Genomic DNA, 22,188 nt, shown 5'->3' with positions numbered 1-22,188 from the left:
TGGCCATGAGGTGCATCTGATCTGCGGTCGTCGCACGGTGGCGCTGCCAGCAAATCCACATACGCAGAGGTATGTTGGTGCATGTGAGAGTACGGTGCAGCGAGTAAGTGGCCAGACTGTGCTAATGGTGACTGTGTGTTGAAAATGCCTCAAAGAACACATATTGATGGCGTTATGAGGGGTGGAATACTAAAGCGACTGGAGGCTGGTCAAAAACAGCAGGTCGTAGCACGAGATCTCCGTGTGCCGCAAAAGTGTGATCTCAAGATTATGGCAACGATTCCAGCAGACAGGAAACGTGTCCAGGCGCTACAGTAAGGGACGTCCACAGTGTACAACACCACAAGAAGACCGATATCTCACCATTAGTGCCCGCAGACGGCCACGAAATACTGCAGGTTGCCTTACTCGGGACTTTACCACAGCCACTGGAACAGTTGTCTCCAGACACACAGTCTACAGACGACTGAATAGACATGGTTTATTCACCCGGAAACCTGCAAGGTGCATTCCAGTGACCCCTGGTCACAGGAGAGCCCGTAAAGCCTGGTGTGAAGAACATAGTACATGGGCATTGGAACAGTGGTCCCAGGTTATGTTCACGGACGAGTCCAGGTATAGTCTGAACAGTGATTGTCGCCGGGTAGTCATCTGGCGCGAACTAGGAACCAGATACCAACCCCTTAATGTCCTTGAAAGGGACCTGTATGGAGGTCGTGGTTTGATGGAGTGGGGTGGAATTATGATTGGTGCACGTACATCCCTGCATGTCTTTGACAGAGGAACTGTAAGAGTTCAGGTGTATCGGGACGTTAGTTTGCACCAGTATGTCCGCCTTTTCATGGGTGCAGTAGGTCCCACCTTTCTCCTGATAGATGATAACGCACGGCCCCACCGAGCTGCCATCGTGGAGGAGTACCTTGAAACAGGAGACATCAGGCGAATGGAGTGGCCTGCCTGTTCTCCAGACCTAAACCCCGTCGAACACGTCTGGGATGCTCCTGGTCAACGTATCGCTGCACGTCTTCAAATCCCTACGACACTTCAGGAGCTCCGACAGGCAGTGGTGCAAGAATGGGAGGCTATACCCCAGCAGCTGCTCGACCACCTGATCCAGAATATGCCAACCCGTTGTGCGGCCTGTGTACGTGTGCATGCTGATCGTATCCCATATTGATGTCGGGGTGCATGCGCAGGAAACAGTGGCGTTTTGTAGCACATGTGTTTCGGGACGGTTTTCTCAGCTTATCACCAATACCGTGGACTTACAGATCTGCGTCGTGTGTGTTCCCTATGCTGTTAGCGGCAGTTTTGGGTAGTGCCACGTTGTGTGGCGCTACATTCTGCAATTATGCTTAATTTATGAGCATGAGTGTGTATCTGGCTTAATTACCTCGATGCCAATATTAGGTGGTATTCCTACATGGAAGTATGACAGCCTTTATTCCCATGCACCATCCGCCAATGAGATTGAACGGTGGGAAATGACCTGCTGTACTACCTACCCTTCACCGCACCCAGTACGTTGGTCCGCGGTATAGAGACACAGACGCAGTTGTTTAGCAAACTTCTTCGGTACATAGATTTAGATTAACAACTATAGCTAAATTGCACCCACAGTAATAAAGAGTATGTAAAGGCAACTGAATTTCAGATTGCGTCGTGTCCTGTTGAATCCGAAATTCCTGACTGATGCCGTCCACCAACATAGCGATTCCATCAGTCGTGTTCGTGATGAACAGCCTCTGATTCGCCCGGCGAATCTACATCTACATCTACATCCATACTCCGCAAGCCACCTGACGGTGTGTGGCGGAGGGTACATTGAGTACCTCTATCGGTTCTCCCTTCTATTCCAGTCTCGTATTGTCCGTGGAAAGAAGGACTGTCGGTATGCCTCTGTGTGGGCTCCAATCTCTCTGATTTTATCCTCATGGTCTCCTCGCGAGATATACGTAGGAGGGAGCAATATACTGCTTGACTCCTCGGTGAAGGTATGTTCTCGAAACTTCAACAAAAGCCCGTACCGAGCTACTGAGCGTCTCTCCTGCAGCGTCTTCCACTGGAGTTTATCTATCATCTCCGTAACGCTTTCGCGATTACTAACTGATCCTGTAACGAAGCGCGCTGCTCTCCGTTGGATCTTCTCTATCTCTTCTACCAACCCTATCTGGTACGGATCCCACACTGCTGAGCAGTATTCAAGTAGTGGGCGAACAAGTGTACTGTAACCCACTTCCTTTGTTTTCGGATTGCATTTCCTTAGGATTCTTCCAATGAATCTCAGTCTGGCATCTGCTTTACCGACGATCAACTTTATATGATCATTCCATTTTAAATCACTCGAATTGCCTACTCCCAGATAACTTATGGAATTAACTGCTTCCAGTTGCTGACCTGCTATATTGTAGCTAAATGATAAGGGATCTTTCTTTCTATGTATTCGCAGCACATTACACTTGTCTACATTGAGATTCAATTGCCATTCCCTGCACGATGCGTCAATTCGCTGCAGATCCTCCTGCATTTCAGTACAATTTTCCATTGTTACAACCTCTCGATATACCACAGCATCATCCGCAAAAAGCCTCAGTGAACTTCCGATGTCATCCACAAGGTCATTTATGTATATTGTGAAGGGCAACGATCCTACGACACTCCCCTGCGGCACACCTGAAATCACTCTTACTTCGGAAGACTTCTCTCCATTGAGAATGACATGCTGCGTTCTGTTATCTAGGAACTCTTCAGTCCACTCACACAATTGGTCTGATAGTCCATATGATCTTACTTTGTTCAGTAAATGACTGTGGGGAACTGTATGGAACGCCTTACGGAAGTCAAGAAACACGGCATCTACCTGGAAACCCGTGTCTCTGGCCCTCTGAGTCTCGTGGGCGAATAGCGCGAGCTGGGTTTCACACGAATCCTAAACATACGCATCAGGAAAGTCGTCTCACGTAAATAACTAGACGATAAACCTGCAAGGCGCACGACTCTACCCTCCCCAATATCTCAAGAACAATCCTCCTTGGTTGTAGTATCAATTCTTGAGTTCGTGTTTGATTCACGGTCTTCCAGTTACATCAAAGTGCCGTCCTTTGATCTTGTTCTCACACCGATGGTATTATGGAAGCTTGATGTGCCGGCTCTATTCATTTCATTGTTTGATACTACATAATTTGGACTGTCTGCACAACTTGCGCCAACATTATGCAGGTTATGAAGGCACTTAAGCCCGTTATTATTAGCTATAGTATCTCGAACTTACTCTTTCTCTGCGTCAGGTAAAATGCTGTGTCCCCATTACAGACCCGATGGCCAGCGAAGACTTATCTGGAAACTCACGGGGCAGCAGTGGGACACCAACCCGTCACTCGCCGTATGGCTCGACAACAAGGAGTGATGGTACGGGGTACCATTTCATTTCATAGCAGGACCATTTTGGTTGTCATCCGCGGCACCAAATAAAATGGATCCAAGCACTATGGGACTTAACATCTGAGGTCGTCAGTCACCTAGAACTTAGAACTACTTAAACCTAACTAACCTAAGGACATCACACACATCCATTCCCGAGGCAGGACTCGAACCTGCGACCGTAGCAGCCTCGTGGTTTCGGACTGAAGCGCCTAGAACCGCTCGGCCACAGCGGCCGGCTCCGCGATACCCTTACAGCACAGATGTTATGTCGATGTTATTGTTGCCCTTCGTGCAAACCATCCTGGGCTTACATTTCAGCAAGATAATGCCCGCCCGCACACAGCGAGAGTTTCTACTGCTTGTCTGCGTGCTTGTCAAACCCTACCTTGGCCAGCAAGGTCGCCAGGTCTCTCCCCAGCTGCGAATGTTTGAAGTATTATGGACAGGACCCTATAACCAATTCGGGGTTTAGCCGATCTAACGCGCCAGTTGGATAGAATTTGGCCCTATATCCCTCAGGAGGACATCCAACAATTCAGTCAGTACCAAGTCGAATAACTGCTTGCATAGCGGCCAGAAGTGGACCAATGCGTTATTGACATCCTCAATTTGTGGAGCTCTTTCTTTTAAATGAATCACCCTATTTTGCTGAAATTGTAATCATTTGTTTGTCTGCACATGCATGCCACATCTACCGATTTCCGTACCATCCGAATAATTCCTTCCTTTCATGTTTTTTTCTTTTCTTACCGTGTATTAACTGAGGAAAAGCAATATCAGAATATTTAAATGCCGCTGTGTCTTTCTAATGAAATACACTACTGTTCAATCCTTCTCCCCAGAAAGCACAGAGGTACCAACAAATAGAAGTGCTCAGAGGTGTAGAAAAACCGAGGCCAGTGAATGGCTCACATCGAGACGTGTCAATCTCTGCTTAACTACTGCGAGCTACGTGCATTTGAACTTGATTAATGTAGTAGAGTCCTGGCCCTACTCAACAATCACTTTTGCCCAGCCACCATATTCCCCAACATTACCAGATCAACTACTCCTTGATTCCTCAGGATGCATCCTATCAGTCTATCATTTCTCTCAGTCGGTTAGTGCCATATAATTTTCTTTTCTTCTCATTTCAATTCAGTACCCCTTCATTAATCATTCAACCAAACGATCTAACCTTCAGCATTTTTCTGTATTCTTCTGGTCTGTGCTGTTAATCGTTCTCCTTTCATTTCATATAAAACTACACACGAGACGGTCCAGTCATATTAATGTGACCACAGCCTATGTTCGACATCGCGTGCAATTATCCCTCACAGACGGCAGGTGGTAGCAATAGCTGGAGGGTATATAAAGCATGTCCAAGATTGTCGTAATGCGGACACGGAGCGATTTATCTGTCGTCGAAAAGGACATGATCATTGGCTTTCGAGCGAAGGGTGAAGCATTGCCGAAACCGCTAAGTTTGTGAAATATACGAGTGCCGCCCTAATTAAAATATACCCTGAATGTCACAATGGCCGGCCGTTGTGGCCGAGCGGTTCTAGGCGCTTCAGTCCGGCACCGCGCGACTGCTACAGTCGCAGGTTCGAATCCTGCCTCGGGCATGGATGTGTGTGATGCCCTTAGTTTAGTTAGGTTTAACTAGTTCTAAGTTCTAGGGGACCGATGACCTCAGATGTTAAGTCCCATGGTGGTCAGAGCTATTTGAACCAATGTCACAATGTCACTGTCCAAAACTAGCGCCGATGCTGCCTTGGTGCACAACGGGCCATAGATGACTGGGTGAATGACGGCTGTGGAGATGTGTACGGGCGAAAGGATGTACAACTGCTGAACAGCTGACCAACCAGATGAACCAAGATAGTACCAATATACGCCTCCTCAACGACCATTCAGCGACGTTGCTGCGTATGGGCCTCTGAAGAAGGTGCCTGGTTCACGCATCCATGTTGACTGCTGTTCACCGGCGACGAAGACTGGAATTTGCGCGCCAGTACCGTAAGGGGACATTCATTGAGTAGCTACAAATGGCCTTTTCAGATAAATTACGTTGTGTGCTCCGTCGGTGTGAAAAGTCTGAAAGTAGACACCTTGCAACAATCATCGGAAGGGTCCAGACCGGAGCAGGAAGCGATGTCGTCTGAGGAATGTTTACGTGACGTTCCCTGGGTGATATCATCTTTCTCTGGAGGCGACAGTGGATCAACGCAAGTATGCATCTATTCTTGGAGACCATGTTAAACCGGACAAGTTGTTTGTTTTTCCTCGACACGATGGCATCTACCAGCATGACAATGTAACGTATCACACAGCTCGCTGTGTATGTGTGCGAATTAAAGAGCACTAGGATGAGTTTACCGTACTCCCTTGCCCACCAAACTGACCAGATTTAAAACCAATTGAGAATCTGCGGGGACACTTCAATCAGGCTGTTCGCCTATCGCAGCTGGTCACGGCATTGGAGTCGGCATGACTTCACAACTCTGTCGCTACCTTCCAGAACCTCAGTGACACTCTTCCTGCACGTCTAGTTGCGGTCTGCGCTGCAAAATGTGGTCATTCAGGCTATTGACATGTGATCATATTAATGTGACTGGAAAGTATACTTTCAGAAGAAACTTCTTCGCACTTAAATCTGTATTATTTCTCTTTTTCAGAACATAGCTATTGCTAGCCTGTATTTTATATCTTCTTTATATCGGCCGTCTCCAATCACTTTCCTGCCCAAATATCAAAACTCATCTTCTACTTTCAGCCAATTTGCTAATGTAGTTCCGTAGCATCCCTGGTTCAATTCAGCTACATTCTGTTACTCCTATTTCATGTTTGTTGATGTTCATCTTACAATCTTCCTTTGAAAATGAGTCATTCCGTTTAAATGAGCTTCCTAGTTCCTTATATCGGCAAACCTTTTAACGTTATTATTTCTTCTCTCCGATCTTTGATTAGGTTTAAAAATTTATCTCTAGCTTCCTTTAATAATCGCTTAGTATAAAGATTGAATAGCCTTTCTCATTTCCTTATCAAACTGTACCCTTCATATCTACCAACTATCTAGTTTCCGTACAAGCCGTCGATAACATTTCGCCGTTTGCACCTTCATACGCTACGAAAACTGTGGGGGAAAAAAAGTAGAGCAAAGAACGTAGTTTCGTTTTAGCCGTGTGCCACTATACTCGCCTCTTTAAAATCCACTTTAGTACATTGCTGAGCATCAGACGTCTTTTTTGTGTCAGGGAGTATTTGACTGGAGTAGCATATACGTGTGGGACAGGGCTACGTTTATATTCGGACTGTAACTTGTATAATATTCGGGCTATTCACAAACGTATCTTCTGCGAGATAAATTTAAACTGAGTGATTTATCTTAAACGCTGTCTTACAGTCTAGCGGCTCTGTGAAGCAATACGAACTATTTTCGAGTAGCCACTGTATTAAATCTAACTAAAGCAGTATCCCGCAATAAGTGTTGCAGTCTGCAGCGATGTATACCACCTAATGCAGCTCCCCTGACACGTTGTAACTGTCTGCCGAACTGGAAAGTAAGGGAGGAAACAGACAGAGGTTCGGACAAATGACCTCAGCAGTTTGGTCCCATAGAACATTACCACAAATTACACAGGTCTGCATTTCCGACTTCTCAGACGGTCTGTCCCTGAATGCCCAAAATAATTACTTCCTCCTGCCCAACTTACAACCTTTCAAAACTTCAACATGTAGGGGACGACTTCAGGCTATTGTCAGAGTGATCAATGTGACCAAATTTACGCAAAATCGGGGAAAGGACGAAAACTTCTAACTTTTCGCAACCAAGACGCACATTTTACATTCAGGAGATTGTCATTAAGCTGAAGCTTGATTGTCAATCCATGTGCGTCATGTGCTAGGTGTCACGACGCAGTCTCATTGGATGAACCAAATTTTTTGAAAGAAATGGAACTGACACTCATACGATAGCCAAGCGGTAATGCGGTGTCTGGCCTTTGCAGTTAGCGCAGAAAGGCAGAAATGTACTCAAATCATTCAGAAGGGTTGGCAAAGTGGCTGCAGCGTCCACTGTACAGCACATGAACAGGGGACAGCTGATTTCATACAAAAGCAGCAGCGCGGGCCAAATCCTGGCTTCTGCGAAGATTGCTCGCCTCCCCAGGGAGGTGTACTCGATCTAATGAGATTCATAGACAGCTCTCTGTCGACAGAGGAGACATGGGACCGTACCAGGACCCACCTGAATCGCTAGGAGGGCACATAACTCCCTCTCCATGCACAACATTTCCAGTGCACACATTGTAACTGCAAAATAGCGGCCAGTCACACACATTCTAACATAACACCTCTGAATAGCTTTAATCCAGTCTTATGGGCATCACATGTGGTCGAGCGGTTCAAGGCGCTTCAGTCCGGAACCACGCGGCTGCTACGGTCGCAGGTTCGAATCCTGCCTCGGGCATGGATGTGTGTGATGTCCTTCGGTCAGTTAGGTTTACGTAGTTCTAAGTCTAGGGGACAGATGGCCTCACATGCTAAGTCCCATAGTGCTTAGAGCCATTTGAATTTGAATGGGCATCACAAACACTCGAACGGCACTTTAATAATGGGTCGCACAAGTGTTCTCTATACGGGCTCATTTATAAATCAATTACACTTTCCCAAAAATCTCCCAGTAATCTGAAGTCGACCATTTACCTTCTCTACAACCCACCTCATCTCCTTGTTACAAATCATGTTTCTTTGCAACATGCATAGCTCACATTTTTCCACATTTAGAGCAAACTGATGTTCATAACACCAAATAGAAATTCCATCTAGTTCATCTTGACTCCTCCTACAGTCACTCAACGACGATACTTTCTCATACCCAACAACGTCATAAACAGTCGCAGATTGTTGCTTGCCCTGTCAGGTCAGTTACGAGTATAGAGAACAAGAGTGGTCCTATTACAGTTTCCTGGTGTCCCTCCTCACGATATCTTTGTGTGCGACGAACATTCGCCGTCCAGGACACAAAAAGCCTTTGACCCGTTCACGTATCCGAGAACCTGTTTCGTAAGGTCGGACCTTCGTTAACAGTCTGCAATGTTGCGCTGTTTCAGACGTTTTCCAGATATTTAGGGCCATGGAATTTGCCTGTTGACTTTCATTCATGATTCGCAGGACGACGCATGACAAGTTGGCAATCTGAGTTTTGCACGAGTGGAGCTTTCTTAATCCGCGCTGGTTTGTGGACAGAAATTTTTCTCTCTCAAGGAAATTTATTATGCACTCTAAGACAGTCCAGTACATCTCCTGATACGTCTTTCACGTCTTCGGGCTGGAATCTCCTTGAATGGAGTAGAATTGTCGTCAGTGATGAGGCCCGCATCGAATAGCCAGCAAAGACCTGTGGAGACGCCCCGAATAGCTGTGGAACACCAATAGGACTATCGCCCACCACACTGCCTGACAAGCAGGTGTGACCACCTGACAAGGGAACCTCCCCATCGCACCCCCCTCAGATTTAGTTATAAGTTGGCAAGATAAGCAACAATAAGGACGATAAGAACGCAGGAGCGCCGTGGTCTCGTGGTAACGTGAGCAGCTGCGGAACGAAAGGTCCTAGGATCAAATCTTCCATCAAGTGTAAATTTTAATTTTTTATTTTCAGTTTATGTGACAAACTCTTATGTTTTCATCACTTTTTTGGGAATGATTACCACATCTACAAGAAAACCTAAATCGGGCAAGGTAGAAGAATCTTTTTACCCATTCGCCAAGTGTACAAGTTAGGTGGGTCGACAACATATTCCTGTCATGTGACGCACATGCCGTCACCAGTGTCGTATAGAATATATCAGATGTGTTTTCCTGTGGAGGAATCGGTTGACCTATGACCTTACGATCAAATGTTTTCTGTTCCAATTGGAGAGGCACGTCCTTTCGTCTACTAATCGCATGGTTTTGCAGTGCGGTCGCAAAACACAGACACTAAACTTATTACAGTGAACAGAGATGTCAATGAACGAACGGACAGATAATAACTATGCAAAAATAAAGAAAGTAAAATTTTCAGTCGAGGGGAGACTTGAACCAAGGATCTCTCAATCAGGAGCTGCTCACGCTACCACGGGACCACGGCGCTTCTAAGCACACGTCGTCCATGATGTTGCTTATGTGGCCCATGGACTACTCAGTTTGTATATTTTGCTTATTTTTTCACAGTTCCACACAACTTCTTCCTGTTTTCTCAATTGATCTGTGTTCAGTTCATCAAGACCTATCCACTGTGCCAACTTATAACTAAATCTGAGGGGGGTGCGATGGGGAGGTTCCCTTGTGAGGTGCCGTTTCTTTTTATGGCAGAACCCTTTTGGTTGTCATTCGTCGCACCCTTACAGCGTAATGACACATCGACGATATTATACCCCTCGTTTTGTTGCCCTTCGTGGCAAGCCTTCCTGAGCTTACATTTCAGCAGCATAATGCCCGCCCACCTGTGAGAGTTTCTGCTGCTTGTCTTCGTGTTTACAAAAATCTGCCTTCGCCCACGATGTTCCCTGATCTCTCCGCGATTGAGAACGTTTGGACCATTATGGGCAGGGCCTTCCAACCAGCTCGGAATTTTGACGATCTGACGCCCCAGTTGCACAGAGTTTGACACTGTATCCCTTAGATGGGCATCCAACAACTCTACCAAACAATGCCAAGCCGATTAACTACTTACATAATGCTCAGAGATAGACCAATGCGTTATTGATTTGCTCCATTTGTGAAGCTCTAACCTCTTAAATAAATCATCAAATTTTTTGCTGGAATTGTAATAATTCGTCTGTACATTTGCATCACATCTAAGTATTTCCGTCCAATTCCGGTAAATCTTTTGTTTTTTTCTGTCTCTCTTTTTTCATAGTACGAGGGTGAGTCAAATGAACATCATAAATTTGTAATAACAAATCGAAATTCCGCGCCGTTATCCTGTAAGTTGGTAAGTGTGCTACAAACAGCGTGCAGAATGGCCTGTAGGTGGCAGCATAGTGCAGATGCACACATACCGGCCCAGCATCGGTATAAAGATGGCCGCCCCACTTGCGACTTGCACCAGGGAAGAACAGCGTTCTGTTGTTCGGTTTTTGCGTAGTGAAGGTGTGAAACCTACTGAAATTCATCGACGAATGAAGGCTCAGTACGGTGATGCATGTTTGTCACAGAAGCAAGTCTACGAATGGAGTGACTTCAGTGGAAGATGTTCCTCGTCCAGGTCAGGCACAAAGAGTTGTGACTCCACAGAACATTGCATCAGTTGAAGCCATAGTGAAGGAAAACCGCCGAGTGATAGTGAATGCACTGCAGCATGTTTACAGATTAGTCAAGGGTCAGCACACCACATTGTGCACGATGTGCTACAGTTTCACAAAGTGTCTGCAAGATGGGTGCCACGGCAGTTGACTCCTGAAATGAGAGAACGACGTGTTGATACTTGTGAAGAACTTCTTCGGCGCTTTGAACGAGAAGGTGATGGCTTCCTTGCAAGAATCGTTACTGGGGACGAAACCTGGGTTCACTTCCACCAGTCGGGAACGAAGAGAGCGAGCAAGGAATGGCGCCACTCCTCATTACCAAGTGATTTCCATATGTTAGGACCCTTCAAAGACGCAATGGGAGGAAAGAAGTTCCGTTCTGATGAAGAGGTACACCACGCGGGACATTAGTGGTTGCGCGGGCTACCAAAGGAATTTTTTCTAAAGGAATTTATGCACTTTGTAAGTGCTGGAGGACTTGCATTGATCGTGGGGCAGATTAAATTGAAAAGTGATACAGCTTTGTGACACTTCTGCACAATAAATAATATTTTAAAAAATATTTAAGGTTTTCAATTGACTCACCGTCGTATATTTTCGAAATCAGAATATGCTCAAGAATTCTGCAGCTAACCAACGTTAAGGGGATCTTCGTCTCTAATTTTTGTGGGTCCTTTCTTTTACCTTTCTTATATACAGGAGTCATCTGCGCTTTTTTTTTCAGTCACTTTTAGCTTAAGCTGGGAGTGATCACAGCGAATGATCAGTAATTTCGAGCATGTCGCCGTGCTAGTGCCTGTCAGCTGTGGAGTGCATTAACGTCACGTGTGCTGATTTCTTGTCCGCAGGAGGAAGATGGTGGCCTTCCTGTTGGAGACCCGGACCTGGAGCCGCCGCGGCCTCCGGAGCACCAAGGCATCAAGCTGGGCTGGATCCAGGGGGTGCTCATTCCCTGCCTGCTCAACATCTGGGGCGTCATGCTCTTCCTGCGCCTCTCCTGGGTGGTCGCGCAGGCTGGCATTGGTGAGCGCCTCCCTCAGACTGCCTATCATCAGATCTTATACATGTTTTAATTGTGAAAGGCTGGCGCTCTCTCTCTCTCTCTCTCTCTCTCTCTCTCTCTCTCTCTCTCTCGCGGGTGTGTGTGTGTGTGTGTGTGTGTGTGTGTGTGTGTGTGTGTGTGTGTGTTTGGTACTCCTTCACGCTCAAATCGCTGGACGAATTCTTATTAAATCTGTAATGGAGATAACTTATATCCTATATTAACATACAGGCTACCTACCTATATCTTACCATCAAAGGGGTTGGTGTGGGGGTGGATAGAAGTGTAGTCCATGACGCGCAAAAGCCCACACTGCATACATCTAATATTTCAAAATGAGTCGAAGCAAGGCCCCGGGAGTAGACAACATTCCATTGGAACTACTGACGGCCTTGGGAGCGCCAGTCCTGACAAAACTCTACCATCTGGTGAGCAAGATGTATGAGACAGGCGAAATACCCTCATACTTCAAGAAGAATATAATAATTCCAATCCCAAAGAAAGCACGTGTTGACAGATGTGAAAATTACCGAACTATCAGTTTAATAAGTCACAACTGCAAAATACTACCGCGTATTCTTTACAGACGAATGGAAAAGCTGGTAGAAGCCGACCTCGGCGTAGATCAGTTTGGATTCCGCAGAGATGTTGGAACACGTGAGGCAATATGACCTTACGACTTATCTTAGAAAATAGATTAAGGAAAGGCAAACCTACATTTCTAGCATTTGTAGACAATGTTGACTGGAATACTCTCTTTCAAATTCTGAAGGTGGCAGGGGTAAAATACAGGGAGCGAAAGGCTATTTACAATTTGTACAGAAACCAGATGGCAGTTATAAGAGTCGAGGGGTATGAAAGGGAAGCAGCGGTTGTGAAGGGAGTGAGACAGGGTTGTAGCCTGTCCCCAATGTTATTCAATCTGTATATTGAGCAAGCAGTAAAGGAAACAAAAGAAAAATTCGGAGTGGGTATTAAAGTCCAGGGAGAAGAAACAAAAACTTTGAGGTTCGCCGATGACATTGTAATTCTCTCAGAGACAGCAAAGGACTTGGAAGAGCAGTTGAACGGAATGGACAGTGTCTTGAAAGGAGGATATAAGATGAACAACAACAAAAGCAAAGCGAGGATAATGGAATGTAGTCAAATTAAGTCGGGTGATGCTGAGGGAATTAGATTAAGAAATGAGACGCTTAAAGTAGTAAAGGAGTTTTGCTATTTGGGGAGCAAAATAACTGATGATGGTCGAAGTAGAGAGGATATAAAATGTAGACTGGCAATGGCAAGGAAAGCGTTTCTGAAGAAGAGAAATTTGTTAACATCGAGTATAGATTTAAGTGTCAGAAAGTCGTTTCTGAAAGTATTTGTATGGAGTGTAGCCATGTATGGAAGTGAAACATGGACGATAAATAGTTTGGACAAGAAGAGAATAGAAGCTTTTGAAATGTGGTGCTATAGAAGAATGCTGAAGATTAGATGGGTAGATCACATAACTAATGAGGAGGTATTGAATAGAATTGGAGAGAAGAGGAATTTGTGGCACAACTTGACTAGAAGAAGGGATCGGTTGGTAGGACATGTTCTGAGACATCGAGGGATCACCAATTTAGTATGTAGGTTGCAGTAAGTACTGGGAGATGAAGAAGCTTGCACAGGATAGAGTAGCATGGAGAGCTGCATCAAACCAGTCTCAGGACTGAAGACAACAACACAACAACAAACTTTACACATAATATCGAACCTATACAAAAATTGTTCTCGCCGACAACGCCCACAAAATGATAAGAGGAAAAAAGTTTATCACTTACTGCATTTTCGTTGTTCAGGCAGTACAACATTCGCATTAAGCATGACGTTTTCATTTGTTACTTCTTTACCACTAACTGTATTTGCAGACATTATTCACATATATCACTGGATGTACCTGTAAAATTATATCATTTTACAACATGATAGTTCAGGAGATCATAAACATTGAGCTGCGTGAAAATGAAAGTGTAGGGCGAAATTCTCTAGAGATACAGGTGATGTATGTGTGCAAATACATGTGATGTGTGTTAAATACATGTGAAATATATTTGATGTATGTGAATATGAGAAAAGCTATGGCGAAAAGTTCATCCTAAAATCTTGGACGTACCTCAACGAAGTTTGATATAGATATTAGTTACGATCTCTCCTATTGGCATGGGGATTATAATGCAGAAAGAGAAGGGATTAGGAGGAAATGGACAGACAGAAGGTGCGAAGGAGATGAGCAGAGAGGGGGGCAGGAAGAGATGGGCAGAGAGGGGGGAGGAGGAGTTGGACAGAGAGATGGGAGGGGGGGGGAAGGAGGAGGAGGAGCAGACAAAGAGAGGGGGAAGAAGGAAATGGATTTTGGTCCACAAAACAATTTATTGTCTCCTCGCCGAGGATGCGCAGTAGACAGCCGGGCAGCTAGCCAATTAGCACTCTTGTTTCCACGTTCTGTAACGTGTAAACTTCCGTTATATTTTAGCGTTGTATAGTGTTTTACGCGCACGAAACTACGACTGACAGATTTCTGTGGTATTCTGTGTGTTCTGTGAGTTTTCTCATAGTAGCTGAAACACCTGAAAGAGGACACGTATATTCGTATATTCACAGACAGGCAAGGAACCTTATTTCTAAAGTGTACTCACTCTTCAAAAGTAAGGCAGATATGGGCGAGTTGGTCTGCGACGTTGTCAAGGTGCAGGAACGCACTGCAGCGGCCTGTGACGATATTTGTCTATTTTCAGCTGAGTTGACAATGCAGCATTCCTTGTTAGCTGCGCAGTGAGAGGCCATTAACGCTGTCGCCCACTATAACAGAAGACTGGTATAAACACATACTCGGCACTGTTTAACCGCGACTAACACCGCGCAGCTAGTGTATTCATCTACTGTATAAGCCACGAAGAGTGACGTCAAAGTGACGACATCTGTCACACCTCACATACGAGTAGTGGTTATTATTCTGCGGTCGAGTGGATTCTCTTGGTAAACCAAACGTATCTATCTTCGAGGAGGAGTGAAGGGTGAGAGATAGGAGGGGTGGGGGGTAAGTTCAGTTCCATGAACGCATGACTCGTTGATCCCATGCAATGAAATTTCGTATCGGTGTAAATCTGAAGTGTGACGTCACCGGTTTTTTTAAAAATTAGATCGTAATTGACTGTTGCCGGCTGTTGCATCCCACTGCTTCCGTTCCGCTATAAAATACTAGTGCACTACTTCTTCAGTAGCTGATGCCAGATACTATTTTAGCTCTCAATGCCTTCTTCGTTTCGTTTACAATTATTGTCGTGCTTAGCTGCAAATTTAAACGTAGCCAAAGCGTCACAGATAAACAAAAACTAAACGAATCCACAATAGCTTAAGGGTTGTAATGTCCCCACAGAAAATACCCTCTACCACGCACCAATTAATCATTTTCAATCAAACCATCCACATTCATTCACTTTGGAAAAGTTATCTGATCTGACAGCTCGACGACGCCAAAGTATTTTCTAGTGCGTTTATTCTTTGAAATAACAGAGATGCATATATGCATTCTCCATGGTTGTTAAGAGGTCAGCTTCTGGAGTATCTGTTAAGGGATTGACGTGTTTCTGAGAGATACATTTTCTGCTTTTCTTCTCGCTAAAGCGAGCCAATTAACATTTGTGCCGCTAGCGGTTTGTTTGAAGAGAAAGAAACTGTAAACGGAAAATAATTAAGGCGTGGCATCACCGGATATCTGGACATCTAATGGAGATGGATTTAATATACAATTTCCTCCATAAATAAGGTTTGTGACTCTTTTGTTCTGGAGTGAATGAACGAATGAGTTTTTTCTGAATCATTTGATGATCACGTTGGCCCTGTAATTAGTGGGGAAGTTTCAGCTGTGTCGAAGAGAGCCTCCAGTCACTGAGTCTGTGTTAAATCGTCCAAAAAGGCTTCGTAAACATCTGGAATTCGCAATCTTTAGTAAAAGGAACAAATTGTCCAAACGATTGATTCTCCCGACTGACTGCAGTGTTTAACAGTAATAATAAATGTAAAGATCTCTTACAGCAAGCCAGCCGCTGATTACCAAGACGAAGGACTCCACCAAAGATCCTATTTGGCTGATTTCACGTAATGAAATATTATATTAAAAACTGTACGTAGATAAAGGAGAGAAAGAGAGAGAGCGAATGAAAATAGAGATAATACTAATAATCCTCCATTAGTCTAAGTTTTCGCCTGTCTTATCACGGATCAGCCAAGAACTGGAGGGCCTTACTTTACTGTATAGATTTATGTGTGAAGGTGAAGTGATCTTAAAGGCAACAGTTACACGTCTATACAGACAAGACATTACACAGAGATAGCGGCTTGCTGCATTCATCATCTATTCTTAGATAAAGAGACGGCAACTTATCATCCGAACATTTAAAAATGTTGAAGGGTGTCAAAGCACGAGGCCTTCAAAAAATACAAACGTAAATCTCTAGCTACCAACTTCACGGCAAATCCTAAGAAGTTTCTGATATTATGTTAAATCAATAAACGGATCGATCTGTCCAGGCACTCTGTGACCATAATGACACTGAAACAGACAATGACACAGAAAAGGCGGAAATACTAAATGTCTTTTTGCAAAAGTGTTTCACAGAGGAAGATCACACTGCAATTAATCCTCTAACTTGTCGCACGAACGAAAAGGTATATGAGCATAATGACAGTCAGTTCCTATTCGATGATAAACTAATAGGGAAAAATGGGTCGTCTAATTGTATTCTAAATATCAAGGAATTTTTTCCTAAACTCTCATCCACGTGTCCATAAGTCAGTGTTAACGTAAAATGTGACGAATTTTGATTGACACCATATCTGTCCTAAGTCTTGCATTGCATTTGCAACTGGGGTTAAATAACACATTGCGAAAGTTTAGTTTTCTACCGTATCTAGCTGCTTTTACCATTTAATTTTGTTTCAGCCTGCTAAACGATTCATTTAGACTTCGTCTCAAACATAATCATATCAATATAAACTATAGAAATAAAGTACTGCCGGCCGCGGTGGCCATGCGGTTCTAGGCACTTCAGTCCGGAACCGCGTGACTGCTACGGTCGTGGGTTCGAATCCTGCCTCGGGTATGGATGTGTGCGATGTCCTTAGGTTAGTTAGGTTTACGTAGTTCTAAGTTCTAGGGGACTGATGACCTCAGATGTTGAGTCCCATAGTGCTCGGAGCCATTTGAACTAATAAAGCACTAAGTCCAGTGTTGAACAAGTTCAATGAAAAGTTGAGAAATTCACTTCTTGCATAAACGTATACCGCATCAATAATTGTGTGGACTGCTTCGTCCATTGCATACTGAAAGCCTCCAATATGAGATAGATAATCGTTTGTATCGAACTGCCCCGTCTTTTTGAAGCCCATCACACACTAAACACTCGTCTTGTTCGGAATCAGCATCCAATATCACGTTGTTCACTGTTGTCACACAAGTTGATCAGATCTACCTCTGATACAGATTCAGGTGACAAAAATAGCTTTGTCTTCGCACAATTAACGTCCTTCTTCGTAACTGTTTGTTACTTTACAGTCTTCGCATTTTCTTTGAACTTCCGTTTCTCTTCACACCTGTTTGTGTGGAGTACACGTGAAAACTGTCCAGTGTTGGTTTTCCCTGTTTGTCTTTGTGCATCTATTACTACATTTGACACCGTATTATTATAATAAAAGATGGATATAGAATACTGTGGGATTATATGGCGCCGGCCGGAGTGGCCGTGCGGTTCTAGGCGCTACAGTCTGGAACCGAGCGACGGCTACGGTCGCAGGTTCGAATCCTGCCTCGGGCATGGATGTGTGTGATGTCCTTAGGTTAGTTAGGTTTAATTAGTTCTAAGTTCTAGGCGACTGATGACCTCAGCAGTTAAAGTCGCATAGTGCTCAGAGCCATTTGAACCATTTTTGATTATATGGCGCACTCAGGCCTAAGCCAAAACCAATAATTGATAGACAGATGTAAGTGGAACTACACTCTATTTTTTCGTCTTTAAAAATGAAATTATTCTTCCAACATGCGACGGATGAATTCATTAACATAGACGTCATTCACTTCTAGCAAGGTCTTCGTGGTCGTGAAATTTCGAGGAAGAATGTCGATCCTGCTACGGACTAATGGGACCTCCCAGATGGCGTGGTACAATAGTAGGACACGTGGAAAAAAAATATTTCATTAAGAACTTCATTGGCCACCGCATTTGAAACTCTAAACCACCGGTCGTCAAACCTTTTTGCTCAACAGCCAATACCGGCATCGTGAGGCAACACTTCGGACAGCACATGTACCGATCTCATTATCAGGTAGTAACCTACATGAATTAGTATGCCATCAGTAAGTTAAAAAAACTAAGGACGCTATAAGTTTTCCCCCCTTCCCCCCACCCCCCTCCATTACTGTTTGTTATAAGACAGAGCTTTTCGGACCACATTCTTTCGACTGTTCTCTATTTCAGATTGCTGCCACCGTCAGCGAGCCCGAAGTTGCGACACTGTAATTGAATCGGCTGACGATGTGTGTTTTTTTTTCTTGTGTGAGCAGATGAATAGCTTATTAATAACAGTAACTGTACCTACATTTAAATGCATTACAGCCAACCGTCGTAACTTTGTCCCACTTTCTTCCGTTATTTGAAAATTCTGGACACAAAACAGGGCCGGCCGGAGTGGACGAGCGGTTCTAGGCGCTACAGTCTGGAACCGCGCGACCGCTACGGTCGCAGATTCGAGTTCTGCCTCGGGCATGGATGTGTGTGATGTCCTTAGGTTAGTTAGGTTTAAGTAGTTCTAAGTTCTAGGCGACTGATGACCTCAGATGTTAAGTCCCATAGTGCTCAGAGCCATTTTAACCATTTTGAAGCACAAAACAGGATTTACCCATTGTCATATACATAGTAGCATTGAACATCTACAGTTACTGAGTGCTACGGAAAGTGAAAATGTATACTAATTATGCCCTATTAGACTATATTTTCAGTTTTAATACTGGTACAGATTTAAAGCGTCATCTAGGTTAACTTTAACCAGTCTTAAAAAATATATCTTTTTTTCCCCGTATCTATTCCCTGAGTAACCTTCGAGCTGACAAAAGCAAATCACACGTTTATAGGAAGTAAAAACAAAGTGTTCATTCAGCATTGCATGTTTATTTGGAAACAACAAGAATGGTATCGTTCAATTTCAATCACTTTCGTCAGAAGCTGTTTTCACAGTCAGCGCAGTTAAAGAACAATACTAAGCCTAAGAGCTTGTACGAAAGTGAAAAGACAAAATACGAACTAGAAATCACGGGGATAAGAAAACTGTTATTTGTGGCACAAGATAATGCATGTAGGTGGAACACCAGCCATTTGAAACAAATGTGGTAAGCAAATCAGTGCAAAGACACCCTGCCTGGTAAAATATTGGTTCAAATTGCTCTGAGCGCTATGGGACTCAACTTCTAAGAACCGCTCGGCCACACCGCCTGGCAGGTAAAATATTACCCTTACAGAATGTATGCAGTCTGAGACAAGATCTAAAATCCTGTCTAAGTATTTTGAATGGCGTGTTTCCTTTTCTCATTGCATTTTATTACAACAACCTTAATTCATTTAATGTTCTTTGCTGCAAATAAATACCGCATTGAAGATGACGAGCTCTGTAATGCGCATTCAGGGATCCATTTTACTTCCGTAGCTGATCGGTTCGAGTCGCACACGCCCGAGAATCGTCAGAACTGACACGGGTTCCCAGGTAGATGCCGTGTTTCTTGACTTCCGAAAGGCGTTCGATACAGTTCCCCACAGTCGTTTAATGAACAAAGTAAGAGCATATGGACTATCAGACCAATTGTGTGATTGGATTGAAGAGTTCCTAGATAACAGAACGCAGCATGTCATTTTCAATGGAGAGAAGTCTTCCGAAGTAAGAGTGATTTCAGGTGTGCCGCAGGGGAGTGTCGTAGGACCGTTGCTATTCACAATATACATAAATGACCTTGTGGATGACATCGGAAGTTCACTGAGGCTTTTTGCGGATCATGCTGTGGTATATCGAGAGGTTGTAACAATGGAAAATTGTACTGAAATGCAGGAGGATTTGCAGCGAATTGACGCATGGTGCAGGGAATGGCAACTGAATCTCAATGTAGACAAGTGTAATGTGCTGCGAATACATAAAGAAAGATGCATTGTCATTTAGCTGCAATATAGCAGGTCAGCAACTGGAAGCAGTTAATTCCATAAATTATCGGCGAGTACGCATTAGGAGTGATTTAAAATGGAATGATCATATAAAGTTGATCGTCGGTAAAGCAGATGTCAGACTGAGATTCATGGGAAGAATCCTAAGGAAATGCAATCCGAAAACAAAGTAAGTAGGTTACAGTACACTTGTTCGCCCACTACTTGAATACTGCTCAGCAGTGTGGGATCCGTACCAGATAGGGTTGATAGAAGAGATATAGAAGATCCAACGGAGAGCAGCGCGCTTCGTTACAGGATCATTTAGTAATCGCGAAAGCGTTACGGAGATGATAGATAAACTCCAGTGGAAGACTCTGCAGGAGAGACGCTCAGTAGCTCGGTACGGGCTTTTGTTGAAGTTTCGAGAACATACCTTCACCGAGGAGTCAAGCAGTATATTGCTCCCTCCTACGTATATCTCGCGAAGAGACCATGAGGATAAAATCATAGAAATTAGAGCCCACACAGAGGCATACCGACAGTCCTTCTTTCCACGGACAATACGAGACTGGAATAGAAGGGAGAACCGATAGAGGTACTCAACGTACCCTCCGCCACACACCGTCAGGTGGCTTGCGGAGTATGGATGTAGATGTCGATGTAGAACTGGAAGACAAACAATAAAACATTCTCCTCTCCCATTCTGTAACCCTGCAATGGCCGCGCTGCTTACCCCTCTGCGCGTGGGGTAAGCAACCAGCTTTACTCATCTCACGGCTGAATTCACCAACGTCAGTTACAATTAATTAACGTCAATTACAATTAAGCATATTATGCAAATAAGCATATCATACATTATTACTCCCCTTCTTGAACCATGGACCTTGCCATTGGTGGGGAGGCGTGCGTGCCTCAGCGATACAGATAGCCGTAGGAGCAAGCACAACGGAGAGGTATCTGTTGAGAGGCCAGACAAACGTGTCGTTCTTGAAGAGGGGCAGCAGCCTTTTCAGAAGTTGCAGGGGCAACAGTCTGGATGACTGACTGATCTGGCCTTGCTGTACTGGTGCTGCGAACGGCTGAAAACAAGGAGAAACCACAGCCGTAATACTTCCCGAGGGCATGCAGCTTTACTGTATGGTTAAATGATGATGGCGTCGTCTTGGGTAAAATATTCCGGAGGTAAAATAACCCCGCATTCGGATTCCGGGCGGGAACTATTCAGGAGGACGTCGTTATCAGCAGAAAGAAAACTGGAGTTCTATGGATCGGAGTGTGGAATGTGAGATCCCTTAGTCGAAGAGGTAGGTTAGAAAATTTAAAAAGGGAAATGCATAAGTTAAAGTTAGATATAGTGGGAATTACTGAAGTTAGGTGGCAGGAGGAACAGGACATCCGATTTTGTATTTACAGGATTGTAAATACAAAATCAAATTGGAGTAATACAGGAGTAAGTTTAATAATGAATAAAAAATAGGAACGCGGATAAGCTGCTTTGAACAGCACAGTGAACGCATTATTGTAGCCAGGATAGACACGAAGCCCACACCCACCAAAGTAGTACAGGTTTATACGTCAACTAGCTTCGCGGATGATGATGAGACTGAAGAAATGTATTATGATATAAAAGAAATTATTCAGATAGTTAACGGAGTCAAAAATTTAATAGTCATGAGGGACTAGAATTCTATAGTAGGGATAGGAAGAGAAGAAAAAACAGTAGATGAATATGGACTGTGAGAAAGGAATGAGAGAGGAAGCCGCCTGGTAGAATATTGCACCGAGCATAATTTAACTTCGTTTAAGAATCATGAAAGAAGGTCGTATACGTGGAAGAGACCTGGAGACACCGGAAGGTTTCAGATTGATTATATAATACTAAGACATAGATTTCGGAACCGACTATTAAACTGTAAGACATTTGCAGAGACAGATGTGGAACTGACCACAATGTATTGCTTATGAACTGTAGATTAAAACTGAAGAAATTGCAAAAAGGTAGGAATTTAAGGAGATGGGACCTGGATAAACTGAAGGAACCAGAGATTGTAGTGCGCTTCAGAGGGAGCATTAGATAACGATTGATAAGAATAGGGGAAAGGAAAATAAGAAAAGTGGATTGCTTTGAGAGTTCCAATAGAGAAAACAGCAGATGATGAAGTAGGCAAAAAGACAAGAGCTGGTAGAAATCCTTGCGTAACACAAGAGATATTGAATTTAATTGATGAAAGGAGAA

The 22,188-nt window shown here is 44.1% G+C and overlaps 1 protein-coding gene across 1 annotated transcript in view; it reads left to right on the top strand.

Moving 5' to 3' along the window:
* LOC124804991 (bumetanide-sensitive sodium-(potassium)-chloride cotransporter) overlaps positions 1 to 22,188 on the top strand; it is a 309,377-nt gene that overhangs the window by 148,205 nt on the left and 138,984 nt on the right. The window contains exon 3 of the mRNA XM_047265384.1: positions 11,549 to 11,723. Within this exon, the coding sequence (XP_047121340.1) occupies positions 11,549 to 11,723 (175 nt within the window). The remainder of the gene's footprint in view (positions 1 to 11,548; positions 11,724 to 22,188) is intronic.

This window comes from Schistocerca piceifrons, chromosome 7 (assembly GCF_021461385.2).
Source record: "Schistocerca piceifrons isolate TAMUIC-IGC-003096 chromosome 7, iqSchPice1.1, whole genome shotgun sequence".
In the NCBI taxonomy this organism is placed as follows: domain Eukaryota; kingdom Metazoa; phylum Arthropoda; class Insecta; order Orthoptera; family Acrididae; genus Schistocerca; species Schistocerca piceifrons.
The sequence above is the reverse complement of the archived record's forward strand: the minus strand, read 5'-3'. Positions and strand labels throughout refer to the sequence as shown.